At 32.6% G+C, this 23,363-nt stretch overlaps 1 protein-coding gene across 1 annotated transcript; it reads left to right on the top strand.

The window, feature by feature from the left end:
• Nucleotides 1-8,052: 8,052 nt before the first annotated feature.
• Galk (N-acetylgalactosamine kinase) lies at nt 8,053-22,823 on the top strand. Its single transcript, XM_088240997.1, has 8 exons — nt 8,053-8,531; nt 9,997-10,170; nt 12,828-13,089; nt 14,235-14,343; nt 15,038-15,195; nt 20,989-21,151; nt 21,530-21,725; nt 22,541-22,823. Exons 1-8 carry the CDS (start codon nt 8,413-8,415, stop codon nt 22,710-22,712), a joined length of 1,353 nt encoding a protein of 450 aa, XP_088097123.1. The 5' UTR covers nt 8,053-8,412; the 3' UTR covers nt 22,713-22,823.
• Nucleotides 22,824-23,363: the final 540 nt, after the last annotated feature.

Genomic DNA, 23,363 nt, shown 5'->3' with positions numbered 1-23,363 from the left:
TTTATAGGATTTGACATATTGATTTGCTGTTTAGGAAAAACCTGGTGTTGAGCGCAAATGTTTTGTATAATAATTAAATATGATATTATAGGTACTCAACTTGTTTATCATAATATAATATTATATTCTAATTATGTCAATAAAAGTAATCAAAATAAACAAATTAATCTAAAATTTAAAAAAATTAAATAAAGTAACCATAATTTAAAAAATAAAAATAGTCATTAAATTGAATTATCAGCGAAATTGTACAATATATAGAAAGAAAAAAATCATAATAAATAAAAACATCCATAAATACCAATAATAATTTAAGCCGAAATTGAGAATGGAATTAAGAAAACATTTTTAAATACCAAAAAACGCAGTGGGCACCTTCGGCCAGGCTCTAGACGTGGTTAGTCACGATTACAGGGCGGAACGCTCAACGATCTTCAGGTTCGGAGCAAGAGCGGGTGGAGATGACGATTTGACTAGTGTGGAAATAAAACGCAGAGTAGAATAATCTTGAATATTTATTAGTCTGAGTTGCACAGGTTTTATTAAATAATTTGCACCGTGTCAAAGTCGGCGTGACACAAAGTGTACGTTTTAAAAGTTTTTCAATTTTTTGTTACACAGCACTACATAAGGAAAATATTGTATAAATATAAATGACTATGAAAAATTTTCTAGTCTGGCCAATGAGGAACTTCAGCCCTACGGGAAATTGGGTACAAAAATGTTTTCTTGCGCGCGGTAAAAATTAGAGCATTAAATCGTACGGCAAAGTTTCTTGAAAATGTACGAAAAAAACTTTTTTTTTTATAAAAACTCACTACTTTGATTGACGTCACTGGTTCATGTGAACCAACCAATGATGCGCGAGTTGGGAAGGATATCCGGTTGCTTTACCGCAAACGAACCAATAGGAAGAATTAACAGAGAACAACCTCTGACGTCACACGCGGAGTTGTTTCATAAATACAAAAATTTAAAAAATCATAGCGCTGAAAATACAAATAAATTTTATTTATTTTTTTTGGCTTAGTTCAATAGTGTTTTAACAAATAAAAAGAAATAAAAAAAGACACTGAACTTCCTCAGTTATCTGGCGGAAAAAACTTTTCTTTGTGGCAAAATCAGGTAGGTAAAAAATGTACAATGTTTCAATATCCTCCAATATAGCTCGCCAGGCCCGACCGCGAGAATATTGAATATAAAATATTCTATAAAAAACAGTTAAATAAAATGACAAATATAAAAATTGGTGTCCGACACATATATTTTCATAATAAATATCGATGTTTTTTATTTATTATCATAAATTTTAGTTTTGTTTAAAATTGCTATTTTTATTGATAACTGTGTCAGACACCATTTTTTATTATTTGGAATTTTATTTGTAATTTTATTTCATTCAAAAGTTATCATTCGGGAATTTGAATCTCATTAGAATCTTGCAATTTAAATTCATACTTTTCCGGAAAATTATTCCAGTAATTTAATATTTAAACTTTAAATTGATTTTAGAAGGTCCGATGCCCTCCGATTTTAAATTTGTTATGTTGTTTATTGATAAACATTCTGGATTGCACAGATTATTTATTTCAGATTTTTAGAAGCCACTTTCAATTTTCACCTTTTACTGCCGCGCGGAGCGAGGGCAAAGCCAAGTGCACGGTCCTTGTATTCGTCGTACGAGTGAATCAAGGGTCCAGGCGCTGCTGGCGACGCACCGTCTCGGGTCCGGATTTACAACCCGGAACCAGGAACTGGCAGCATAGTCGGATTGGCGAAATTTTCGTTAGCCAAGTGGCCGCTCGTGCCCTTCTGGCGCGAGCGCGCACGCGTGGCGGCGACAATACATATACTGGTTGTTTAATGAAAGCTGGCGCGTTCGCAAAACTCACACAAACGCATTTAAAATCTACAGGATGTTGACTTAAAAAAAAGGTTATATTCAATTTTAACCAATAGTGCCATCGTTATTGTTTATCAATACATGAGTATATATATTTCCTCTAACATAATTTGTAATGTGCATTTTAATAACGCTGTATTTATTATGTGTATAATGAACACAAAATATTATATAAAAAACATGCTTGCTAAAAATAAATAAATCTACGACATTTTCTAAAGTGATTGTTTTTTTTTCGCTCTAATCCAAAGGATATATTTAAAAACATTTAATTAAATACCAAGATTTTTAAAATGTGTATTCTGTACATTAAAAATGTTTTTGAAAATGATTTGATTAAATGAAAATATATATTTACAAACCAGTGTTTTTGATCCATACCTATTAATTACCATTAAGAATTGCAGCGAAATTCAGACGAACGCAGAAGCATCCTGTGTATATTTTATCACCACATCATAGCAACTAATAAAGCAATTGTTGTCTATGTCACGATCATAAGTGCGTCTGATTGCGAGAGAGACAGATAATATTTTCACAATGCGTATGCAGTGCGATGTCATACCATGAGCTTATTCACAGATACTACACAATGCCTTTGTGTAAGTATTGCGAACACGCCAGCTTTAAAAAACCAACAGTACACAATATAATCTAATTCATTTAAATCTATATATCTATATACAGGGGTAGGCGCTCGAAGTGTTACCAACTTCACGCTGCTGTAGCAAAAAAACACGTGTTTTGACACGTGTCATTCTGTTATATTTTAAATAATTCTACCGAAGCATATCGTTTTAATTTATTAAAAAAATTGAGATAAATGAATTGGAAAGGTTATAAAAACATAAGTAAAATATTAAATATTTTTTTTCTTCCAGTCATTAAGGACATGTAAAAAAATGTGATTAAGATCTCCAATGCCTCCACATTCGCAGGCATTGGAGTCTAAAATTTGAATTTTAAACAGATGGGACGGAGTGCAACAGTGGCCAGACTTGATACGGCAAAAAGTTACAATCCTAGACCTATTGAGTTTACGCGCGCTATTGTACCAAGGCTCGGAGGATACCAGGCTGGATATTACTATAAAAAAATCCCTTTGATAATTTAGAAGAATTCCACTCCATTTTCCAAGAATCAAATTGATTACTCTAATCAAATTAGAAATATCTGAGAAATCCACCCAGTCGTATTTTAAATTACCATCTTCAGATCCCCACCTTGCAAGGGAATCCGCTTTTTCATTGCCTGATATTCCAATGTGGCTTGGAATCCAGGCGAAAACAATATTTTTGGCGCATTGATATTGTTAGTTCCAAAATTAGTTTTACGTAATACGAATAGAGTAGGGTAGATTTTATTAAGAAACCTAGTAAATAAATTCATTTAACATATTGTAGTAGGTTACATTGTTTCGCTAACAAATGTTTTTTATGCAGTTGTATTATGGACCAAGGGAGTCTCATAAATTTTGTGAAATCTGACCGGGATCCTGAACACGTGTTCTCGGCGACAAGGTCGGAGCTGAAATGAACTAGAGGCGGGATGCAACCGGAGATATAGTCGGCTCTTTTTGGCACATGCAATTTACGTAAACGATCGATACCGTGGACAAAGGCGACGCTAGTTTTTACTATTTACGTAAACATAAGACGTTCTCATTGGCTAAGAATGCACCAATTACAGACAGCGCTTTACAAAAGGATGCAATCGTTGCGTTGGATCTAGGTATTTGTGTGTTCTTACAGTTAGTAAATTTGAAATAATTGCGTAAATAATACGGAAATACTTTGGCCCGGTAAATGATAAGATGACATTGTCTTTCCTGAATAGGAATAATGTATTGTAATTTTATTTTAATGTAACATTCATATGTTTTAGCTAGATAAACTAGAGTAGTAGCATTGACTTGTAGGATTTATTTGAACTTTTTATTATATAAATCATTATACAAAATTGTAGGATATATAAGTCTATGATAATAAAAGCAATAATTAGCCTAGGTATTGTGTAATTATATCTTAAATTAAGAATATGTGTATGGAATAAAAATAAACCATAAAAAAGGGAGTGTCCTAGAAAATAGGCGCACCCAGATGTAGTAAAAAAGGGAATGGCTCCAGGGATCGAGGGTAATTATTTAAGATAAGATTTCTGAGAGAGACAGGCAGTTCCGAACAAGAAGCCGCAAGAAAGAGATGGGGATGACTGAAGTAATTTTAAACAGCTGAGTGAATCAGTAAAAATAACGGACTATGAATAGTTCATTTATTCAATATGGATTAAAGATTCCAGATTCGCTATGCATTCAGCATTAAAATTAGAGAGCAAAGAAGGGAGTTTAAAAATACCAAATAAATTGTCTTTTTTGTGTCAAATAATTGCTGTCAATGAACCAATCAAGTCGAATATTAACTAGATGTTCCAGAATTTTTTATTCTTTGTAGATTGTAATACTTTGAGGAAACGGTAAGTGATTGTTTGGACTTTTTCTATATTTTAAAATAATTACCTGTCTTCAATCTATATCTTTAAAAATCAATGAGCGTGGGTGGAATATATATTACATACAACCATAAAATTAAGAATGGTCCAGAATCCGCATACGCGCATCAAACTGAAGACGACTAAACTACTCTTAAACGAGTAGTTTTTCGTTCTGAACCATTAGTTTCTTTGTAGACGTCGCTCAAAACGCAACTCCCGATTTAAATTCAACTGCGCCGTGTTGTGTCGTTTTGAGGTGTAGAAATGCTGCTGGGATCAAAAAGAAACAGGGATTATGAAAGGAAGTCATTTGAATTTTCGCGCAGTCGCGCTTCGTTAAGCTTTAAGCCGCTGTTCATTAATCGATGCCAAAATGCTTAGATAAATACTAGACAATATTTTGAGTTTGTCCAAATTATTGTAGACAAGGACTGGATTCAACTCCCTGGGGAGCTGTTAATATTAAAACATTACAACAGAGATGAAGAACATTTTAGAGAAGGCAGAATGGTGAATGTTATACAATATATAAAGTGGCCACTTAAACCAGCTAATGACAGGTCATACGCCCTGTAGATGCCTTGACTTTTATATTACCTTCTCTAAAATGTTCTTCATCTCTGTTGTAATATGTTAAATGTACTAAAGTCCTTAAAATATAGCTTGATTAGAATGACATCTGTCAAACTAATTTCATTAGTGATGGAAATTACTGATCACTGATCAAATCGATTTTATCAGTTTTTTCATGCAATCATGAGACTCTGTTTCAGAAAATTGAAATAAACACGCAAAAACAAGCTTATTATAGTGTGTTTAACACAATTATTCTCCAAAAAATAAGACATTTACACTTTTTTCATGAACAACATCAAATTATTAATTTTTTTATTTGATCAATTTACATTGATCAATTTGTTCCATCTCTAACGTTTTTTGCAAAATGATGTAACCTTGTAAAAACGTCGATAATAATTAGGTTTATTTTATTTATTTTTGTTTTAAAGCTAATTTGATAGGTATATTTATGTTGATTTATGTGTCAAGCATTGTATTAAAAAAAACAAATTAACACTCTAGATACGAATGATTTTTCGTGTGTCAAAATAAATAACTCCTTAGACGTTACTACAAAGTTATGTCGTCACTTTTTCTAACAAATGTCATTCTAATCAAACTATATTTTAGGGACTATAGAGTTTCTTGTCTATTTCTTTAGTATGTGCGTGAAGTGTAGTAGTGACATACAGGGTTGCCAATTTGTGGGAAATTCCCCAAACTGCGGGTAATCTCAACTCGATTGGGGATTTTATGGGGATTGGATTATGCGGGGAAAAAGCGGGGATTTTAACATTTTACCATCTTTTAATTTATCTTTAGTTAACACATCGAAAGTTTGATGGTAAGTGATTAAAACATCAATTATGATTCATGAAATCGATTTTTTTTAATGGCAACACAACATCAACTTAAAAAAAATACTAGAGGATCCCCTTTTTAATGGAAAATGAAAACAATAACAGTGGAATGAGCACATTAGGTACTAGTACAAACGACTGCTTACGTTTTGTTTTATACTCTTTCAAAATAATAATGGTTTTGTGCGAAAATTTATAAATGGTTCTTAAAAGTTGTTGATAAAAAAGCGCAAGATAATCCTAAGCTGGTTATTAACTAAATTTGTTTAAATTCTTCTTAGGAGCCCACAATCATCTCCTCGAAATATGGAAGATGATTAGTCGATTTTGTTTGAATTTAAAAATATTGTAATATTATATGTACATAAATGGCAAAGTTACCGGTGGTGGACCCTCGCTACACTCACGATTCAAGTCAGTTTGTATTTCATGTTATTGTATATATTATTGAAACTGTTTTTTCTTTCTTGAGATAATAGGGTATTTTCATGAACTGGGAATATGATTTTAAATGTATTTAGTATTTAAAGAATATTTTTACGATTGCGAGCATTTTACTATAAAAATCTGAAACAAATGTTTTCATTTATAATTTCCTATTTAAAGTCTGATAGAAATAAAACGGCTCGTAACTGGCCAAAAGGTTGATGACGTCACGCGTGACTTATGGATCCTACGTTCACTCAAATCCTATACTGAGATCGTCCGACGCGGCCGGCTTGTGGCTTTTTATTTGTTTTTTTATATTTAAATTTCATCTTTTCCTTTGCTTTCTTTTTGTTTTCATTTATAAACATCCATGGCATTATGACTGACATTGGGTTTTTTGCAAGGAAAATTCGATAACTTGCCCAAAATAGATATAATCATGATGGATATTTTTTTTCACCCAATACGAACTTTTTAAGTTCCCAGTATAGAAATGTAAAGGCCGTAAGGTAAGGAAATATATAATGTTTGCTTCCAGGATGTATTTATTTAAATAATTGTATTATTTGCATGTACTATAAATATATTGTTTCGCGTACATTTAATGCAAAAGGGAAGTAACGTGACTTTGACACAACATAACCCATAAAATACCATTGCTTGTAAACATCTCTGTTGCTCGAGTGCGTGTTAATGCCTTTTTTTTATTAAATGTGATTTACTTATTAATATATCAGATAGAGAAAATTACGGAGACAATGCCATAGGTTACATTCAAGTAAAACGGACGGGTGATATTTGAATGGTAAAAGGTTGAGTCACCCAGAACATTAAGTTAGAACTAAAGCGTACTCGGTGACGTTGATTTGCGATGAAGTCTAGGAAATAATAGATTCCTGCAAGTGTGAAGACTGTCCAGCATCCCAAGGTCAGTTGCCATTTTGTAAATGCAATAAATTTCACAAATAAATAAGGTAGGTTTTCATACAGCAATTTTTGAGTAATTTTATTTTTTATTTATTTAGAAAACCAACAGTTCTACAAATTAAACTTACTAACATAAATACGGAAATAAAATATTAATATAAACAATAACTTTCAAAGAATAAACTATTTTAGTATTGTAGTACCTGTCAAGCTTTATAAGTGCTAATTTCAGTACCTACCTTTAGTCAGTTTTTATAGTCTACAGTCTACATCATTAAATTTAGTATTTAGTACTGAACAAGACCTACGGAAAAAAGTAAAGTGGTTTGTTTTTTTAACATCTCGTTTCTTAATGTTCAAATGCATTCAATCATTTTTTTCATTAGGTACTAGGAATGGCCAAAAAAGCTTTATTTGGCGTCTTCAATGTAGTGTTTGTGCACATCGGAACTAAACAGTTCTTGTATCTTATAACTAAAGACATTTTTTGCGCGTTAATTTGTTAAAACAGTGTAAAAACACCGATTACAACAAAAACAACACGTAGGCTAAACAAATTCGTATGAATTTGTTTGAACGGTCAGTCAAATTCGCAACGCGTGACGTCACAAGCCCACACGGCATCCGAATGGTCGTTTTGGCGCCAATTCAAAGTAAACGTTTTTAAACCGCTCTGAAAAATTAACGCGTGGACATAAAAAAATAAAAACAGTACAGTTACCATCGTAATTTTTTTTTCTATTTTTTTGCAAAATAAAAAAAAGGGAAAATACCCTATTATGTTTGGAATTTGTGGGGAATCGGGACTTAGTTTTCTCCCCATTTGGGTAATTTGATCTAGATTTTTGGGGAATTTGGAAAATTGGCATTGGCAGCACTGATGACATATGACGTTTACTCGTTTACTGATGTTTGACGTTTAGCTGCCGCGTGCCGCGCCGGTTAACTCGTAGGAGGGTTGTAATCAAATCAAATCAAATTCAATGAATGTAACTTAAACATATTGTTATGAATTACTAACTGAAAATATTACGATTCAGTACGTGCTCCATTTTATGTGTTTATCGTGACTATGGTTCGTTTTCCCAAAGGAGTCGATAACAACTTTACTGGTGACTGATAACGAGTCTAATACAGTGATCGGTTCATCCGATAAACGAACATTGTGATTAAAAACATCGAGTGCTATACGCGCTTGTCAGAAGAAATAAAATTCTGTTGATTTTATCATTATTCAAACTGAAAATGGAGGACTCCATTCCTGTGGTAAACGTTATTAAAACAGATGAAGTTTTGGCAGTAACTGAGTGTTTTAAAAATAAATATAAATGTGATCCTGAATTTTATGTTCGTGTCCCCGGCAGGTAAGTTGATCGTTGATTTGACAATTAAGTATGTTCTTTAATTCTTTCACAACAGCTTCAGATGAATACATTAAGTAATAAAGTTATCTTGTTAATTATAATATTAAAAACTTCTAACTACATATGTTCATGGGTTTGTAGCTTTTAGAAATATTTTATAAATAAATTTACAGTAACCTTGTGATAAAAAGCATATAATTTTATCAAATTGAGTTCATTTGTAGAGAGAGGTAGCGGACATAAGTCTCCTTGGCGGTGCCCACATATACGGAAAAGTTACTCGTAGCCGAACGAGGAAAGGTGCCCGAAGGAGCTTTCTGTAATCTGGTAGCCTTAGCATCTTTGTGCTGAAAGAAGGTAATCCAGAAGTACATAATGTGCACTTCATTGGATTGAGAGAAAAGGGAAGTGAATTCTTCACTGACAGGGATTCAATTGATTAGACATGATCAATTCGTCGAAATGATTATCAAACTTTTAAAAAGCCTTGAAATTCCTTTTCGAGGTGAAGACCTATAAAAGGGCCACGGATAGTAGCGAGAAGCTCCATTGTAGAGAGAGGTAGCTTGAGTTCAACCATAATTTCATAGATTTCTTGAATATTATCAATATTAAAGTTAAATTATTTTCCATGCATGAAAATGGATTCCAATCTAAAAATTAATGCTACAATTTGATTGAAATATTATGATGTTTATATATAATTCTTTTAAAAATAAGTATTTGCGGAGGATCAGTAAACAAATAATTTTCCAAGGTGGGTTTCAAATATTCATGGTTTTCTTTGGCAACAACAATTCGTAATATTGTTATATTTTCATTCATTAAATAATAAAGGGATTAAACAAAATAAAAAAATAATTAATTAAAAATTCAACAAACAATGCCATACATGTGACTATAGATAAAAAAAAAAGATTATCAATAAGAAGAAAAACTGTCTCGAAATACATTGTACAAGGGTTTAAATATTGTGCTATGAGTTACCTGAGTAAATAAAACCCCCTACATTTATTTAAAATAAAGTTTGAAAATTATGTTTATTTTTGATAATTCTATATTACATGTAGGTATATTATTACCATGACACTACTGTGTAATATAAACTAACTTGAACAAATAAATATGTGTGTTGGGTAAATAAGAATTTTTAGGTTTAGTTTGGATTCATTTGTAGGTTTAGTAATAAAATTCTTATGAACTAATTAAACATAAATTATCATCATTACGCTGGAAAGGCTCGAGTAAAAGATACCACACTTGAACCATATTTTTTATAGTGTTTTCTTTTGAAATTTGTAATCTACCCAGTAACAAATATTTTCTAAAAGCTGAATAAATAATGTTAGTAATATGACGGAAAGATGTATTCCTTACCTAGTCAACATAAAATACATTTTTCTCGAAACTTTGAAACTTCTTTTCAGACTGTAAATACTTCATATTTATAAATTATTTTTTTCAGGGTAAATCTCATTGGTGAGCATATTGATTATTGTGGATATCCTGTCCTACCGATGGCTCTCGAGCAGGGTGTACTAATTGCCGTTAAACCTGTTGATAAGCCACAAGTGTGGTTATCTAACTTGGATCTTCGCTACCCCGACTGGAACGGTGACATTCAGACAACTCTAAACCAGTAAATTCCTATTTTTGTACAAATAAAATATATCTATATTTTTTACAAACAAAATATAAGTATTTATCCGTCTAGCCTGTGAAACATATTCACTCCTGTTTGTTAAAAAAAACAAACATGGATTATTATGATAACCTAGTTGAAACCTTGTTCGCGAATAAATAATGTGTTATTTAAAGTCTTGTTTTTTACTAGAAAAGTGTCACTCAAACTCAACTACATATTATAAGTCGAGATATAAAATTTCATTATATGGGTTAGAATTCTGGGTTATTAAATAAATATTATAACAATTTTTCAATACAGTTAACAAATAAAAAAAATGCAGTGCTTTAAATTCAAAGATTTTTCAACAAATATATCTTTTTGTGTATAAAAATTTTCTTTGTTCAAATATAACTCGGTATTTTCTGACTAACAAAAAACTTACCAGCGGAATTATTTTTACTGTGCATTAGCGATTGAATTTGCTTATAACTATGCAAATGTACTATTTACTTTTTTATTCCAAACTGGGTATAAATTTATAAACTCATAAATAATTTATTTGTTGCGTTTTGAATATTCAACTTGAGTTCAATAATAGAAATATTATAAATATGCAACTATTACAACTTTGAATGGTATTAAAAATGATACATTTGAAGTTGTAGGTAATGTATTCAATTAGATACATTGGTAATATGGCTATGGCGTTTTAAAAAAGGCTTTAATATTACATCGGCCTGTGTGTAATATGAAAACATTTTTTAAAACTCAATCAAATTTTAAAAAATTTTCATTTAGTAAAAATTGTATCAACTTTGCGTTATTTTTTTTAACATAATTTGAGTTAGTTACAAAAATGTTTTGAGTACGTCCAAATGTTTGCAGACAGGCTGGATTTCCTCCCTAGGTAGTTATTTCTATCTAAATTTGTTACAACAGAGGGAAACATTTTTGAGAAGGGAATCTGGAAGTCTTGGCATTTACAGGGCTTATGACCTGTCATTGGCTGGTTTAAGTGGCAACTTTATACACCAATGACAGGTCATAAGCTCTGTAAATGCCTATACTTCCATATTCCTTTCTTAAAAATGTTTTCCCTCTGTGTTGCAACAAATTTAGATCGGAGTTACAAATCCTGGTCTGGATGAATTTCGAGAAAAAAAAGAGATGAGATTTAGATTTATCAATGTTTTGAGAATGTCTATGAAATAAGATGTCTGTGAGTCTCAAATCCCGCTCCATTCCTTTGACATATCAAAATAAGGATTCAGGTGAGTTACAAAACTCTCTTTGCCCCATATGTTTATTGTGATATGTATATTTTAAAACTAATGATTGTTTTTTGTGATTTTCTCATAAGTACAAAAAGCCTCGAGAGTGGGTTTTGTAACTCTACAACTCAATCATTGTACTACTAAATGAAATTTTACATTATAATTGAGTACAATTGGCTATGTATAATTTTATTTAGTTAATTGATATAATACTCTTTCACTGCCCATCATTAATATGAATTGAATCAGTGATTTAGAAAATAGTGATACTAATGAAATATATATATTTTTTTAAAGGTTCTTTTGATTTTCAAATAAATGATTTTAAATGTTTTAAAATTGTAGGTTAACCTGATTTAGTACTTTTTACTAGCTATAGTTTTTTCCTAAATCTTAATTTTGTAGAATAATTATTAGTTTGTTTGTTGATTCCAAAAATCATTCTAAACATTACTTTCAAATTTAATACTTAAATAAAAGTCACTTTTCTCCTTTCTGCATACACAACTACGTACATATTCGTCGAATCAAAGTTAATAGTTTAATTTGTTAATAATCTGTCAATTACACAACAATTATCAGCTGGTTTAGTTTTAATATAAACCTCTATTTAAAGATTAGTGATTCAATACCGAACAGCATATATTATATTTTCAGGTACAGTAAAACTCTAATAATCAGGATTAATGAGTGCCAAACGTTATCACATAAAAACTTGCTTAAATATGTCCAGTAAAGTTAATTGCTTTGACAAAAAACATTGGCAATTCGGATGGGTGGTGTTTGGATAACCAGAGTTCTACTGTGTTATATTGCGGAATTTCAAATACTTCATTTATTTATTCATTACTTTACAGATTACCTCTCAATATGTAATAACAGACTTATATTAGTGCATGGAAAAATAAACTGTATTATCTTTTGAAAATTGATATTTATGTGTTTATTAATCGCATGGCTGAAGTCTTATTAATTGAGATATACACTGTCGTAAATAAAACATTGTAATGTGAAAAAATATTATTGCTTGTCCAACACTCACGCACACTCCATCTAAAGGCAAAAAAGACCTGTCTATTATTTGGTAACCTTGGCACCTATGCGCAGAATGAAAATAAGATTGTGTATTATTTCTCCTTTTAATGCTATTTACCTCTCAGAACTGTGTGAATAATATATATAAATGTTTCCTTCAACTGTTCCCTTAGCGTCCTGTTTTGTCTTTCATTTTCAATCATTATTCCGATGCACCAAATACATTTTATTTACCATTTGGTATATTTATTTATTGTATACAGTAAGCATTTGTATAGTTTCACTGTTTTTATGTATTTCATCACAATTCACTGTTATTTAAATGTTAAATTAGAAATTAGATAATTTTTTTCATTTCAGAAAGGAAGAGGGAGGTCCTGAATGGTTTGAGTATGTATTGTGCGGCGTCAAGGGCGCTGCTGAAGAAATTTCCAAGTTGAAAAAACAAAAATTGGACCCGAACCTGGAAAATGACTTCAAACCTGACAGTAACAGGTGTTCTATGGATAATGTTAGTGGTTTCTTGGCAGTTGTTAGTGGGACCATTCCTCCTGCCGCCGGCTTATCCAGCTCTAGTGCCTTGGTCTGTGCTGCCGCATTGTCACTGTTCAAGTCCAATCAAGTATGTATAGTTTTAGTACATGTCAATTATTGTAAGAATATGCGCCTACTCCGGGGCCTGCCAGATAAATAATATTTTTTAATGAGAAAATGATATTAGTGGCACTGTTTTGAACTTCATTAACGGAATTACTGCAATGACAGTTTTTTTTTGTTGACAATCAGACTCTCCTTGTTCCACAAATTTTCTGTTATCGGTCTACATGTTTATTTTTTTTGGAAATCCGACAGTTCTAAATTTTTATATAGTGAGAATTATTGTGTGTGCTCAGAACCTTTGACAGGTTTCCACAAATCGTACAAGACCTCACATTTAGTTATGCTTTCATCCCTTTCGAAAACCATTACTTTTGATTAACAAATAACAACAGGGATGGAGAACATTTTAGCGAAGGGAATATGGAAGTCTAGGCATTTCAAGTCTAGACAGGGCTAATGACCTGTCATTGGCTGGTTTAAGTGGCCACTTTACACACTGTAACATTCACCATTTTGCCTATGTTCAATTCTTCCATCTGTTGATTTTAGTGAAGGGGGTGAAATCCAGTATTTTGTCTACAAACGTTTGGACAAACTCAAAAAATTGTAATGAAATTTTTAGTTCAAAAAGGTGTTTTCACACTATAATATTTTTATAGTCCCTGGACTGACACCTGAAGTGTAAGACTGATCATCTTAACTTCATGTAACAAAAATTATCAAGATACGCTGCGATTGGTGTACCAATGCAGTACCCTACGGTAAGAAAAAGATGATAAATGCTGAACTGGATGCGGATCTTCTAAAGTAGGCGAATGTTCCGCAGATGCGGAGCTCTGTTATGACCCAATTTTAAGTTCGCAGTTTTTTTAGGCAGTTAGTAGTTTAATATTAAAATTTATTTTTACACACTTGACTGGATTACATAATATATATAAGTATCTACAAGTTAAAACTAAAATTATTGCAAGTAATTCAAAATAAAACACTTAATATTTTATAGACATATGCAAGCTTAACATAGCACTGTTGTTATCTTATCTCATTCCTAATTAAAAAGTGAATTTTATTATAAAGTATTTTTACCAGTGTCATAAAATATTTTTTTCAAAATATGTACCTGTATTTTAAATTGTAGAATAATTACAGTATCTAATTTTGTTACAGTTAAGTATTGGAAAATCCAAAATGGCAAAACTTTGTGCCACAAGTGAAAGGCTAATTGGAACAGAAGGAGGGGGGATGGATCAAGCTATTGCATTTTTGGCAGAATGTGGTGAGGAATATGTGCATAGTTCTAAAATAATAGTATTTAGGATATTTGTAGTTGTAGCTTTGTGGATCATTGTTATATTTTAGAGATACATAGTTAAAATTACTTTGTTTTATGAACCACTTTTTATTGTCACAACCAACTAGTTTCGGCAACCACACGTTGACCTCTTCAGGGTTATACGATAACTAAACATACATATGTTAAAGAAACAGTGAACAGATAAGTAGGTGTCAATGAGGATAGAGAGGGGTTGATTTTGTTTATGGAGGGGCAGAGGTAGAGGAGGGGGTAATTGTGTTTAAGGTAGGGTTAGATTTTATAGGGAAAATATTAAAGATAGGGCTTTGACTTAAGTTTAATTGATTATTAATAATATTTTAATTTTGTTTGATGGCTTTTTTATTTCAAGAATTTCCAAATTATTTAGTTGATTATTTTTATTAGTTAAATGTAATATTTCGATTCCATCTCCTGAATGATGGGGAAAGCGCAGGTGGCTGATGGGATCCAGGGAAGAGTATCACCTTAGAATGCGATAGAATATGCAAACCTGCTGCTCATTTGATAATGAGTAACTATGTTGTGAGAATAGGATAGCAATATAATAAAAAATGTTTGGAGATTAAAGCGAGTGCTACACATATTAATTTTTGGAAAATTATTAATAGAACTGAAAAAATATATTTGTTTACAGGATCAGCTCAACATATTAGCTGGGCTCCATTGAGAAACAAAGCCATTGGTCTTCCGGATGAAGCAGTTTTTGTGGTTGCACATTCTTTAGTTGAAGCAAATAAGGCGGCTTCCGATCACTTCAATCAACGTGTTAGAGAGTGTAAACTTGCTGCCAAGGTACATATTATTGAGCATATTTTGTAATTTTCCTAGAGCATCATTATAATCAGCCTATGTTGGTCCACTGCAGAACATAGGTTTCCCCCTGTCTCCTCCACTACTCCCGGTTCTGCGCTGTTCTTATTCATTGTCTACCGGCAAACTTCCGAGTATCTTCCGACCATCTCATTGATGGGCATCCATGGGGCCTCCTATTCCTCGGTCTTCACTCAAGAACATGCCTTGTCCATCTATCATCAGACATTTGAGCAACATGGTATGCCCATTTCCACTACAACTAATCGATCCTTTCCACCACATTACATACTTTGGTTTGACTGCGGATCCAATTGTTTCTCTTTCTATCTCTTAGTGTTATTCCAAGCATAACGCATTTCAAGCATACTACTCTGAGCAACTTACAATTTATAAGAAGACTGCTTGGTCATAGTCATAGTCGCCGTGCTGCGTGTAAGGACGGGTAGGACACATTGGTCAAATACTTTTAGTCTTTAGGGAGTTTGGAATAGAACTTCGAAATGTGGAATTTAATTTACCAAATAACACTCAAGTGAGACCTATCTTTCTTTTAATTTCACTGGTTTGATTATCCCTGCCTATTGCAACAATAACCTTTAATAGTGGTTTCCATCTATCAAAGTGCTCCCAGTCTTTGGTGTGTTTTTTTAAAAATGTTTTAAGTGTTCTTTAAGTTTTAAAAATTGTGATAATCCTTTCTTTTAGTGCATCAGTATCTATTTAAAAAAAAATCACAAATAACTTTATTCACACAATAATTTCAAGTTTTTTTTTTCCCATTTTAATTAAATAATATTTTGATCTTTTAACTATGGATGGAAATGAGAAACCTCCAGATCCCCCAGATGGAATCCAAATTCCAAATGATCAGTTTTTAAATGATTGGATGACCGGATCAAATCCCCAAACCGAGAAACAAATGTCCAATGATAAAAACGATTCCCTAGAGAAAGCTCTTCCCTCAATGTTGGCAAACTTAAATTCTGAACATACTTTGGAGAAATATATCATCGCAATTGTAAATTTAGCTCCATCGGAAGAATCTTACATACAACAAATGTATTACACTAATAGAGATTGTGTACCGTTTCTGGTTCAAAGGAATGTTTTGGAAAATTCTGCAGTCACCATAAACTGCATAGAGGTTGGAAAACAGCTTCATGCAAATGGTATTACAGATGTTACCAGAGGGGGCATAAACAAGATAGGCCGCAATAAAATATCCATTGCATTTAAAAACTTTTTGTTAGTAAATAATTTTGTTAATAATCAAGTGCTCAGTCAACTTAACTATTAATAATTTATTCTATTTTTCATGGTTTCTTGTATGGGTCTCGTCAGGAGAATTCTCATTGAATTGACTCGCAAAGCGATTTTAAATAATATTGAGCTACCAGACAATTGTGGTAAAATAATAAAAAGTAGACGGCTTTCGAGAAAGGTATTTTCTTTAGATTCTACGACTATTACATGGGTTCCGACCCAAACGGTAGTCCTCACATTTCAAGGACATTCTCTTCCTGAAAATGTATTTTCTGTTTTTCCCGCAATAGTTTCCATCAATACAATGTTTTAAGTGCCTCTCTTTTGGCCACTCTAAGAACCTCTGTAGATCCGACCCTCACTGCTACAAATGCGGAGATGGACATCTTGGGGAATCTTGCATGACTCAGATTGAAAATAGTTTCTGTGTAAATTGCTCTGTTAGTCACACGGCTACTAATAAAGTTTGTCCGGAATTTGTTAGACAAAATATAATTTTAAAAAATATGTCTGAACTAAACATTTCCTATTTCAAAGCGTCGAAAATGACTTATAATAAAGAAAAATCTTATGCTGAATCTTTCAAAACTGTAAAACTTGCAGAAAATGTCCAAAAGTTAAGTAGTTACTCCCAATCCCCACAAAAAACTGTGTCGTTTAGAAAAAACGGTTTATAAAGAAAATTTCTCTCGGCCAACTGTGTATCCAAATATTACCAAAACCGCTCTAGAAAAACTTAATTCGCTGTCTTATTAATCTCCCTATAGTAGCCTCAATGGCTGCGCCCTCCATTATCGTGAATCCTCTCCCCCATTAAACACTAAAGATGTCTCACAAAGTCTGGCAAGTCTAATTGCGAATGATTTAGATAAAATTATAAATAAAACTATCGATAAAACTTCTTGGTTTAGTTTCACTGAAGATGCCTTCGTAGGCGAAAGCGCTCATTGGTCAAAATGAAATATAAATGAAACTAAGCCAAAAAGTTTTATCCGTAATTTCATCTGAATCATTAACTATGGAGTTTTACCAAGAAAAATCTACAAAAAACATAAATATAAGGCTAATTGCTCTTATCACATCTATTACAGTGAATCCATTCCTAATACCAAATAATGTCGCCAAAACTATTCATCAACTTACAAAACAACTTCTCGACTCGGGTCTTCCCCAGGGTAGGCCGATCACCCGATAAATCTTCCATTATGCAGCACAAAACTTTTGATATTTTACAATGGAATACCCGCAGTGTTATATCCAATCAAATTGATCTGATTTCCCTTTTAAAATATGAAGATATAGATTTTGTCTTGGTATTTTTACAGGACCTCGACTCACATGTTTTATACGTTTATGATTTATATCATTAATTGTAGTGCTTTCGCACTTATTGATTATGCGGAAAAGGTATAGTCTAAGCTTATAACCGAGTTGCACAGTTTAAACCTGCCCTGTGCCAGCGGGTGCCCTGCAAGACAATGGACCCTCTCATATAGATATGGCGGCTTTGTCCGAAATATGGTTCAAACCAGATAATTTTTTTTTGATTTACTGGCTACAGCTGTGTTTGAGATGAACGCTTAGATGGTAAGGGGGGCTCGGCCTTGCTTATCAAAAATCATATCTTTTTTCCCGACTAAATCATCCACGAATCTTATTTTTCCAAATAACAAGTATTATTATTGAAAAAATGGCTTAGAAATCTGTTTCCCCCAAACTGTTCTTTTGACTTTTCCCTGTGGAATAACGACTTGTATTCCCAACATTCCGGTCTTTATTCTCGGTGATTTTAATGCACATTCTCCCAGCTGGGGTAGTGCTATCTCGGATCGTATTGATAATAGTTGATTGAATTTTATAGATGAAAATAATTTATGTATTCTCAATGATAGTTCTCCCACTAGGATAAGCTCTCTTTCCCAAAAACCTTGTGGTGTTGACCTATCCCTTTGTTCTCATAATTTATCCTCCTCAACAACGTGGAACATTCTTGATGAATCTCACTCTAGTGACCACTTTCCAATCGTACATCAGTATATTTGCAACCATGTTAAAGCTTTTAGCCCCTCTAAACCCCCAAAATATAGTTTTAAAAAAGCCAATTGGGAGAAATTCACCCTTCTCCTTGAAAATTCATCTTTTTTTTCAACTTACTCAATGCCTCCTGATATGAAAAGCGTTTATACAAAGTTTTTAAACATAATTATAAATTCTACAGACAAAAACATTCCTAAAACAAAAATGAAAAACAAAATCGAACTGTCCAATCCCTTGATGGGATGGTGACTAAACGAGGTATATTAAAATCCAAAAAATTCAAGCCCAAACAAAAAAATCTTTGAAGCTAAAAACAAGCAATAGATGTAAAAACGTATGCACTAATAAAAAGCTATCAGAAGTTCCAAAATTATATTCCAAAAATATTCTTAAGTCCTACTCTTCCAATTTACAACTATCCCTTTTTTAATCACAACTTCAAATCTAAAATTTTACCCTACATAGGTATTAAAACTAATTCTTCAATCCCGTTTCTTTATTTAACTCAATCATTAAAGATGAATGGAAACACTGGTCATTAATATACGCGGATGAATCCAAATAAGATTCCGTTACTTGTACCGGATCTGCATTTCTCTTCTGTACAAACGGAGACTATTCCCAGTTTCGCCTTCCACCGTGCACTTCCGTATTTACAGCGGAGTGCATAACCATTCGAGAGGCTATTCAATATGTTGACACCAACAGTTTTAACAATGCCCTTATCCTGACAGACTCCTTGAGCTCCATTTTTAAAATTCAATTCAATCCCTTTAATCATCCTGAAGATTTTCTTGAGCTGGAAATCAGAAGTCTCCTTTTCAACATAAACAGTAGAGAAATACTAGTAGTGTTAGCTTGGATTCCACGTCACCACGGCATTCCAGGGAATGAATCAGTTGACTCCATCTGTGGAAACACTAAATATTCCCATATACTCATCGAAGACATTCTCGTCTCCCCTAAAGAAGAATTGCTGGTAAGATGGACGGAACAGTGGAAGGTTAGTAAACTCTACAAAGGGCAACACTATGCTCTGATTCAACCAGATATACCAATGAGTCATTCGTTCAAAAAGGTTATACCCTGTGAACAAGAAACGTCCACCATTTGCCGAATGCGGTTGGGGCATTGTTGTATGGGAAGGCTAAAAGTATTAGACTCCCCAATGTGCGAGGCCTTTTGGGTGAGGAGGATCTCAACCACATATTCCTCTTCTGCCCGATAAATGATGGATTTCCTTCCTTTCTTCCTGAAATATCCAAACACTCCCACCTTCCTACTAACATGCAAACTCTTCTTCACTCTCCTAAACTTCCTATCCTCAAACTAATATTGGAATTCATTAAAATCAACCAAATTCGTCTGTGATTTCCTTCTTACCCCGCCTTCCCAAAATAAGAAATTAATCTAAATTTTTATTCATTTCTTATTTTTTAAAAATATTTAACATGACACTGGCAAAACACCTTTAAGGTGACGCACAATTAAAATAAAAAAAAACAAAAAAAAATATCGCGGCCGACTGTGCCATTGCTAATAATGATATTTGTTATAATTTTTGTATTATTGAGGTTCATCTTAGAGGTCAAACCGCACTAGAGTGCCACTGCGAGTTGCATCGCGGCAACAATAAATATTATTTTCACTGTTTTGGATGAAACAAACCGCACTACAGCTGTGCTACACTGTGCGGCACTCCATACAAAATTTTGACGCTGAAGTGCAGCCACGCTCTCAGAAATCAGGACAGTATTTCCAACTGCATAAATTCCATAGTATATATGAATTAGATTAATTTTGAAGTGCAACTGCACTGAAATTTAGAATATTTGGTAAACCTTAAACATGGATTAGTTAACAATTATATATTTAAAAACCATCACGCCATTTCCACGCGGGGGTAGAAAGAGAGGATAGAATGCTACTTTACTCTGTCTTTGCTTCCTTCGTATACATACACCTTGCACATTTATTCAGATTCTCATGTTCGCATATCAATTATTCCAACTTTTCATAAATCCATCTTCAAGTATCAGTTGGATTTGATCATGCCATGTCTTTCTTGGTCTACGTTTTCTACATTCACTGTAAATATTTGCACTGTAAATCTTTTTAGCGGTTTTTTTACTGTCCATTTGCTCTAAATGTCTAAACTAATGCAGCACTCCTTTTTTGATTTTATGAAAAATGCTTTTCTTAGCCTTACAAAAAGCGGGAATCTCAACATTTGTACACCTATTGTATATACTTTTACCACACATTAGCTTGAGTGATTGCATTTTGACAGCATTCAGCCTACTTTTATCCTTGTTATTCCTACTTCAAGCTAAATTTATACAGATCAGAAAACAAATCAGACCTAGACTTAGAAAACATTTTGTAATATAATACCCAAACAGGTTGAAATCTTTTATAATTTAAGATTGTTGAAAGGAAATCTATTTGTATATTATTTACTATTAATTACAGCTAATAGCAGAAGATGCCGGTCTGGATATTGGAGAAGCATCTTTGAGTGAAGTTCATCAAATGCTGGGGGACAGTTTGGAAGGAATGCTGGCTCGAGCATCTCGTCTTCCTTCCATCTTACACATGCACAAACCCCGAGATAGGGCCTTACATGTATTTCAAGGTAAATTTTTATTTCTTTCTGCTATTATATTATGTTCTGATGACTATTTTCAAAACTCTATTTTCTCAGTTGTATTCACAATTCAGTGTGTAAAACAGTACCAGAACCCTGAACTAGTGTTTTCTACTCGATGGGCACTCTCGGATAAAAATACTGAGAAAAGAAATCGAGTTATTTAATAAATTCTGTCTCATCTGTCTATCATGATTATGTTCCACGCATGTTGATCAATTTAAATAATACATATTCCAGTATATTATTAGATCAACATTTGAACATTTAAATGTAGATGTATTTTGCATCTTTGTTTACTCAGGAATCATTATATCGTGAGATATTATGTTTTGGTTTAACCGACATATTTTTATATTGTTTCAGAGGCATTGCGTGTTCAAAAATTTACAAACTTATGTAAAGCTTGGTCTGAAGGAGACCGCTTATGTTCACTTGGTTTATTAATGCGTCAGAGTCACGAGAGTCTTAGATATCTGTACGAGTGCTCTGATCCCGCCCTTGACCGCCTTGTGGAGTTATCAGACGAATTCGGAGTCCATGCGCGACTTACCGGCGCAGGGTAATAATTTATTTTTTTCTTTACAGAGCCTTTGAAATATTTTTTGCTGTGCATAACTTTTTATAATTCATCAAAATACTAATTCTTGATTAATTTTTAATCACTATGTTTTTATAATGATATAGTTTTTTTAAATAGTTAACACGTAAGCGGACACATTTTTTTAATGTATCATAACATTATTTAAAAAAAAAAAATATTTTACTTTTGATTGGAACGTTATTGGTTTGAGGTTATTTGACTTACCATACTAGGACACTTTTGTAGCTGATTGTTTTTTATAGGGACACAATATCTCCTCCTACCATATAATTACTTCAGTTTCACACAGGCTCATCCGTCTTTTCACTAAATGTCTTTTGGACTGACGGCTACTGCCGTCATTTTCTTAATTGTAAATAAAGAATAATAATAATTATAGTCTGCATTACTTATGGGTTGTTCGACCCATCACATAATGCAGACTGAAAATATAAGTTAAAAGTTAATAAATAGATAGCAGATAGCTGCTAAAATGCCGATTTGTACAGAAAAATATATCCGCAGAAGTTTTATTCAGCGAGTGAATTGCTCTATTAATGGATGAATTCTAACTTGCATTTGTACGGCTTCTGGGTGTGTAAAATAGTGCATGACATCTCTCTTGCATAACTAGTATAACTATTGGGAGCATACAACTGATCTCTCAGTATATTTGGATTTTATATACATACTTGAAAAGTAAACAATAGCAATTAGAGTGTTTTTGACATGTTAACTATTTTCTATATTTGTTGGCAAGATGAGAAGGGGTTGTAATTCTTTGTCTGTTTCAGCTGGGGTGGTTGTATTGTAGCTCTTTGTCCCCAGTCCAAGGCATCGGCCTATGTGGATATGTTGGTGGACAAATATTATAAAGACCATCATGCTGCCGGCAACTACGATGTAAACAAAATAATATTTGTTACGAAACCAAATGAAGGTGCTCAAGTAATGTTAAACAACTAAAAAATATCCTTTCCAGTGTTGATTTTTCAATCATTAAAAGTTATATGTATCTTATCATTTATAGTTAATTGTTACTTTATAATATATGCATTGTTTTTTTGAGTTCCTACAGAAGTTGTTTTGTTTATTATTCTAAGTTTACCTACCAATTATATCAAATATTTAATGTACAAAATAATGAGGAAGTTTAGTGCTATGGGAAATTAAAAAATGTTTTCTTACAGGTGATAAAAATTAGAGCATTTAATTATATGGCGAAGTTTTTCAAAAATGTATGAAAATATTAATAAAAACTATTTTCATAAAACTGAACTACTTTGAACTACGTCACAAGTTCTTCGAAATCAAGAAGCCAACTCACCAATCGACATAATTCATCGACGAGAACTTGTGACATCTAGGACAGGGTAATTTCAAAATAACAAAACTTTAAAAAAATTATAGCAAATTCAATACATAAAAATAGTTGGTTGGTGCTGGTTGCTGGTTGCGTACTGCGAACCAGTTTGTTTATAAAATAATTTAACATGACATTGACAAAAGCATACAATTTATTATGCAATGCCATTTTATGAGAAAAAAAACAAGTAAAAAAATTAAACCACTGAACTAATTCAAGTATGATATTTTTCACTTTTTAATGGTTTTACA

Source organism: Micrasema longulum, unplaced genomic scaffold (assembly GCF_059751315.1).
Source record: "Micrasema longulum isolate JH-2025_06_02 unplaced genomic scaffold, ASM5975131v1 h1tg000127l, whole genome shotgun sequence".
Lineage (NCBI taxonomy): Eukaryota > Metazoa > Arthropoda > Insecta > Trichoptera > Brachycentridae > Micrasema > Micrasema longulum.
Note: the sequence above shows the minus strand (reverse complement) of the source record. Positions and strands in the feature narration are given on the sequence as shown.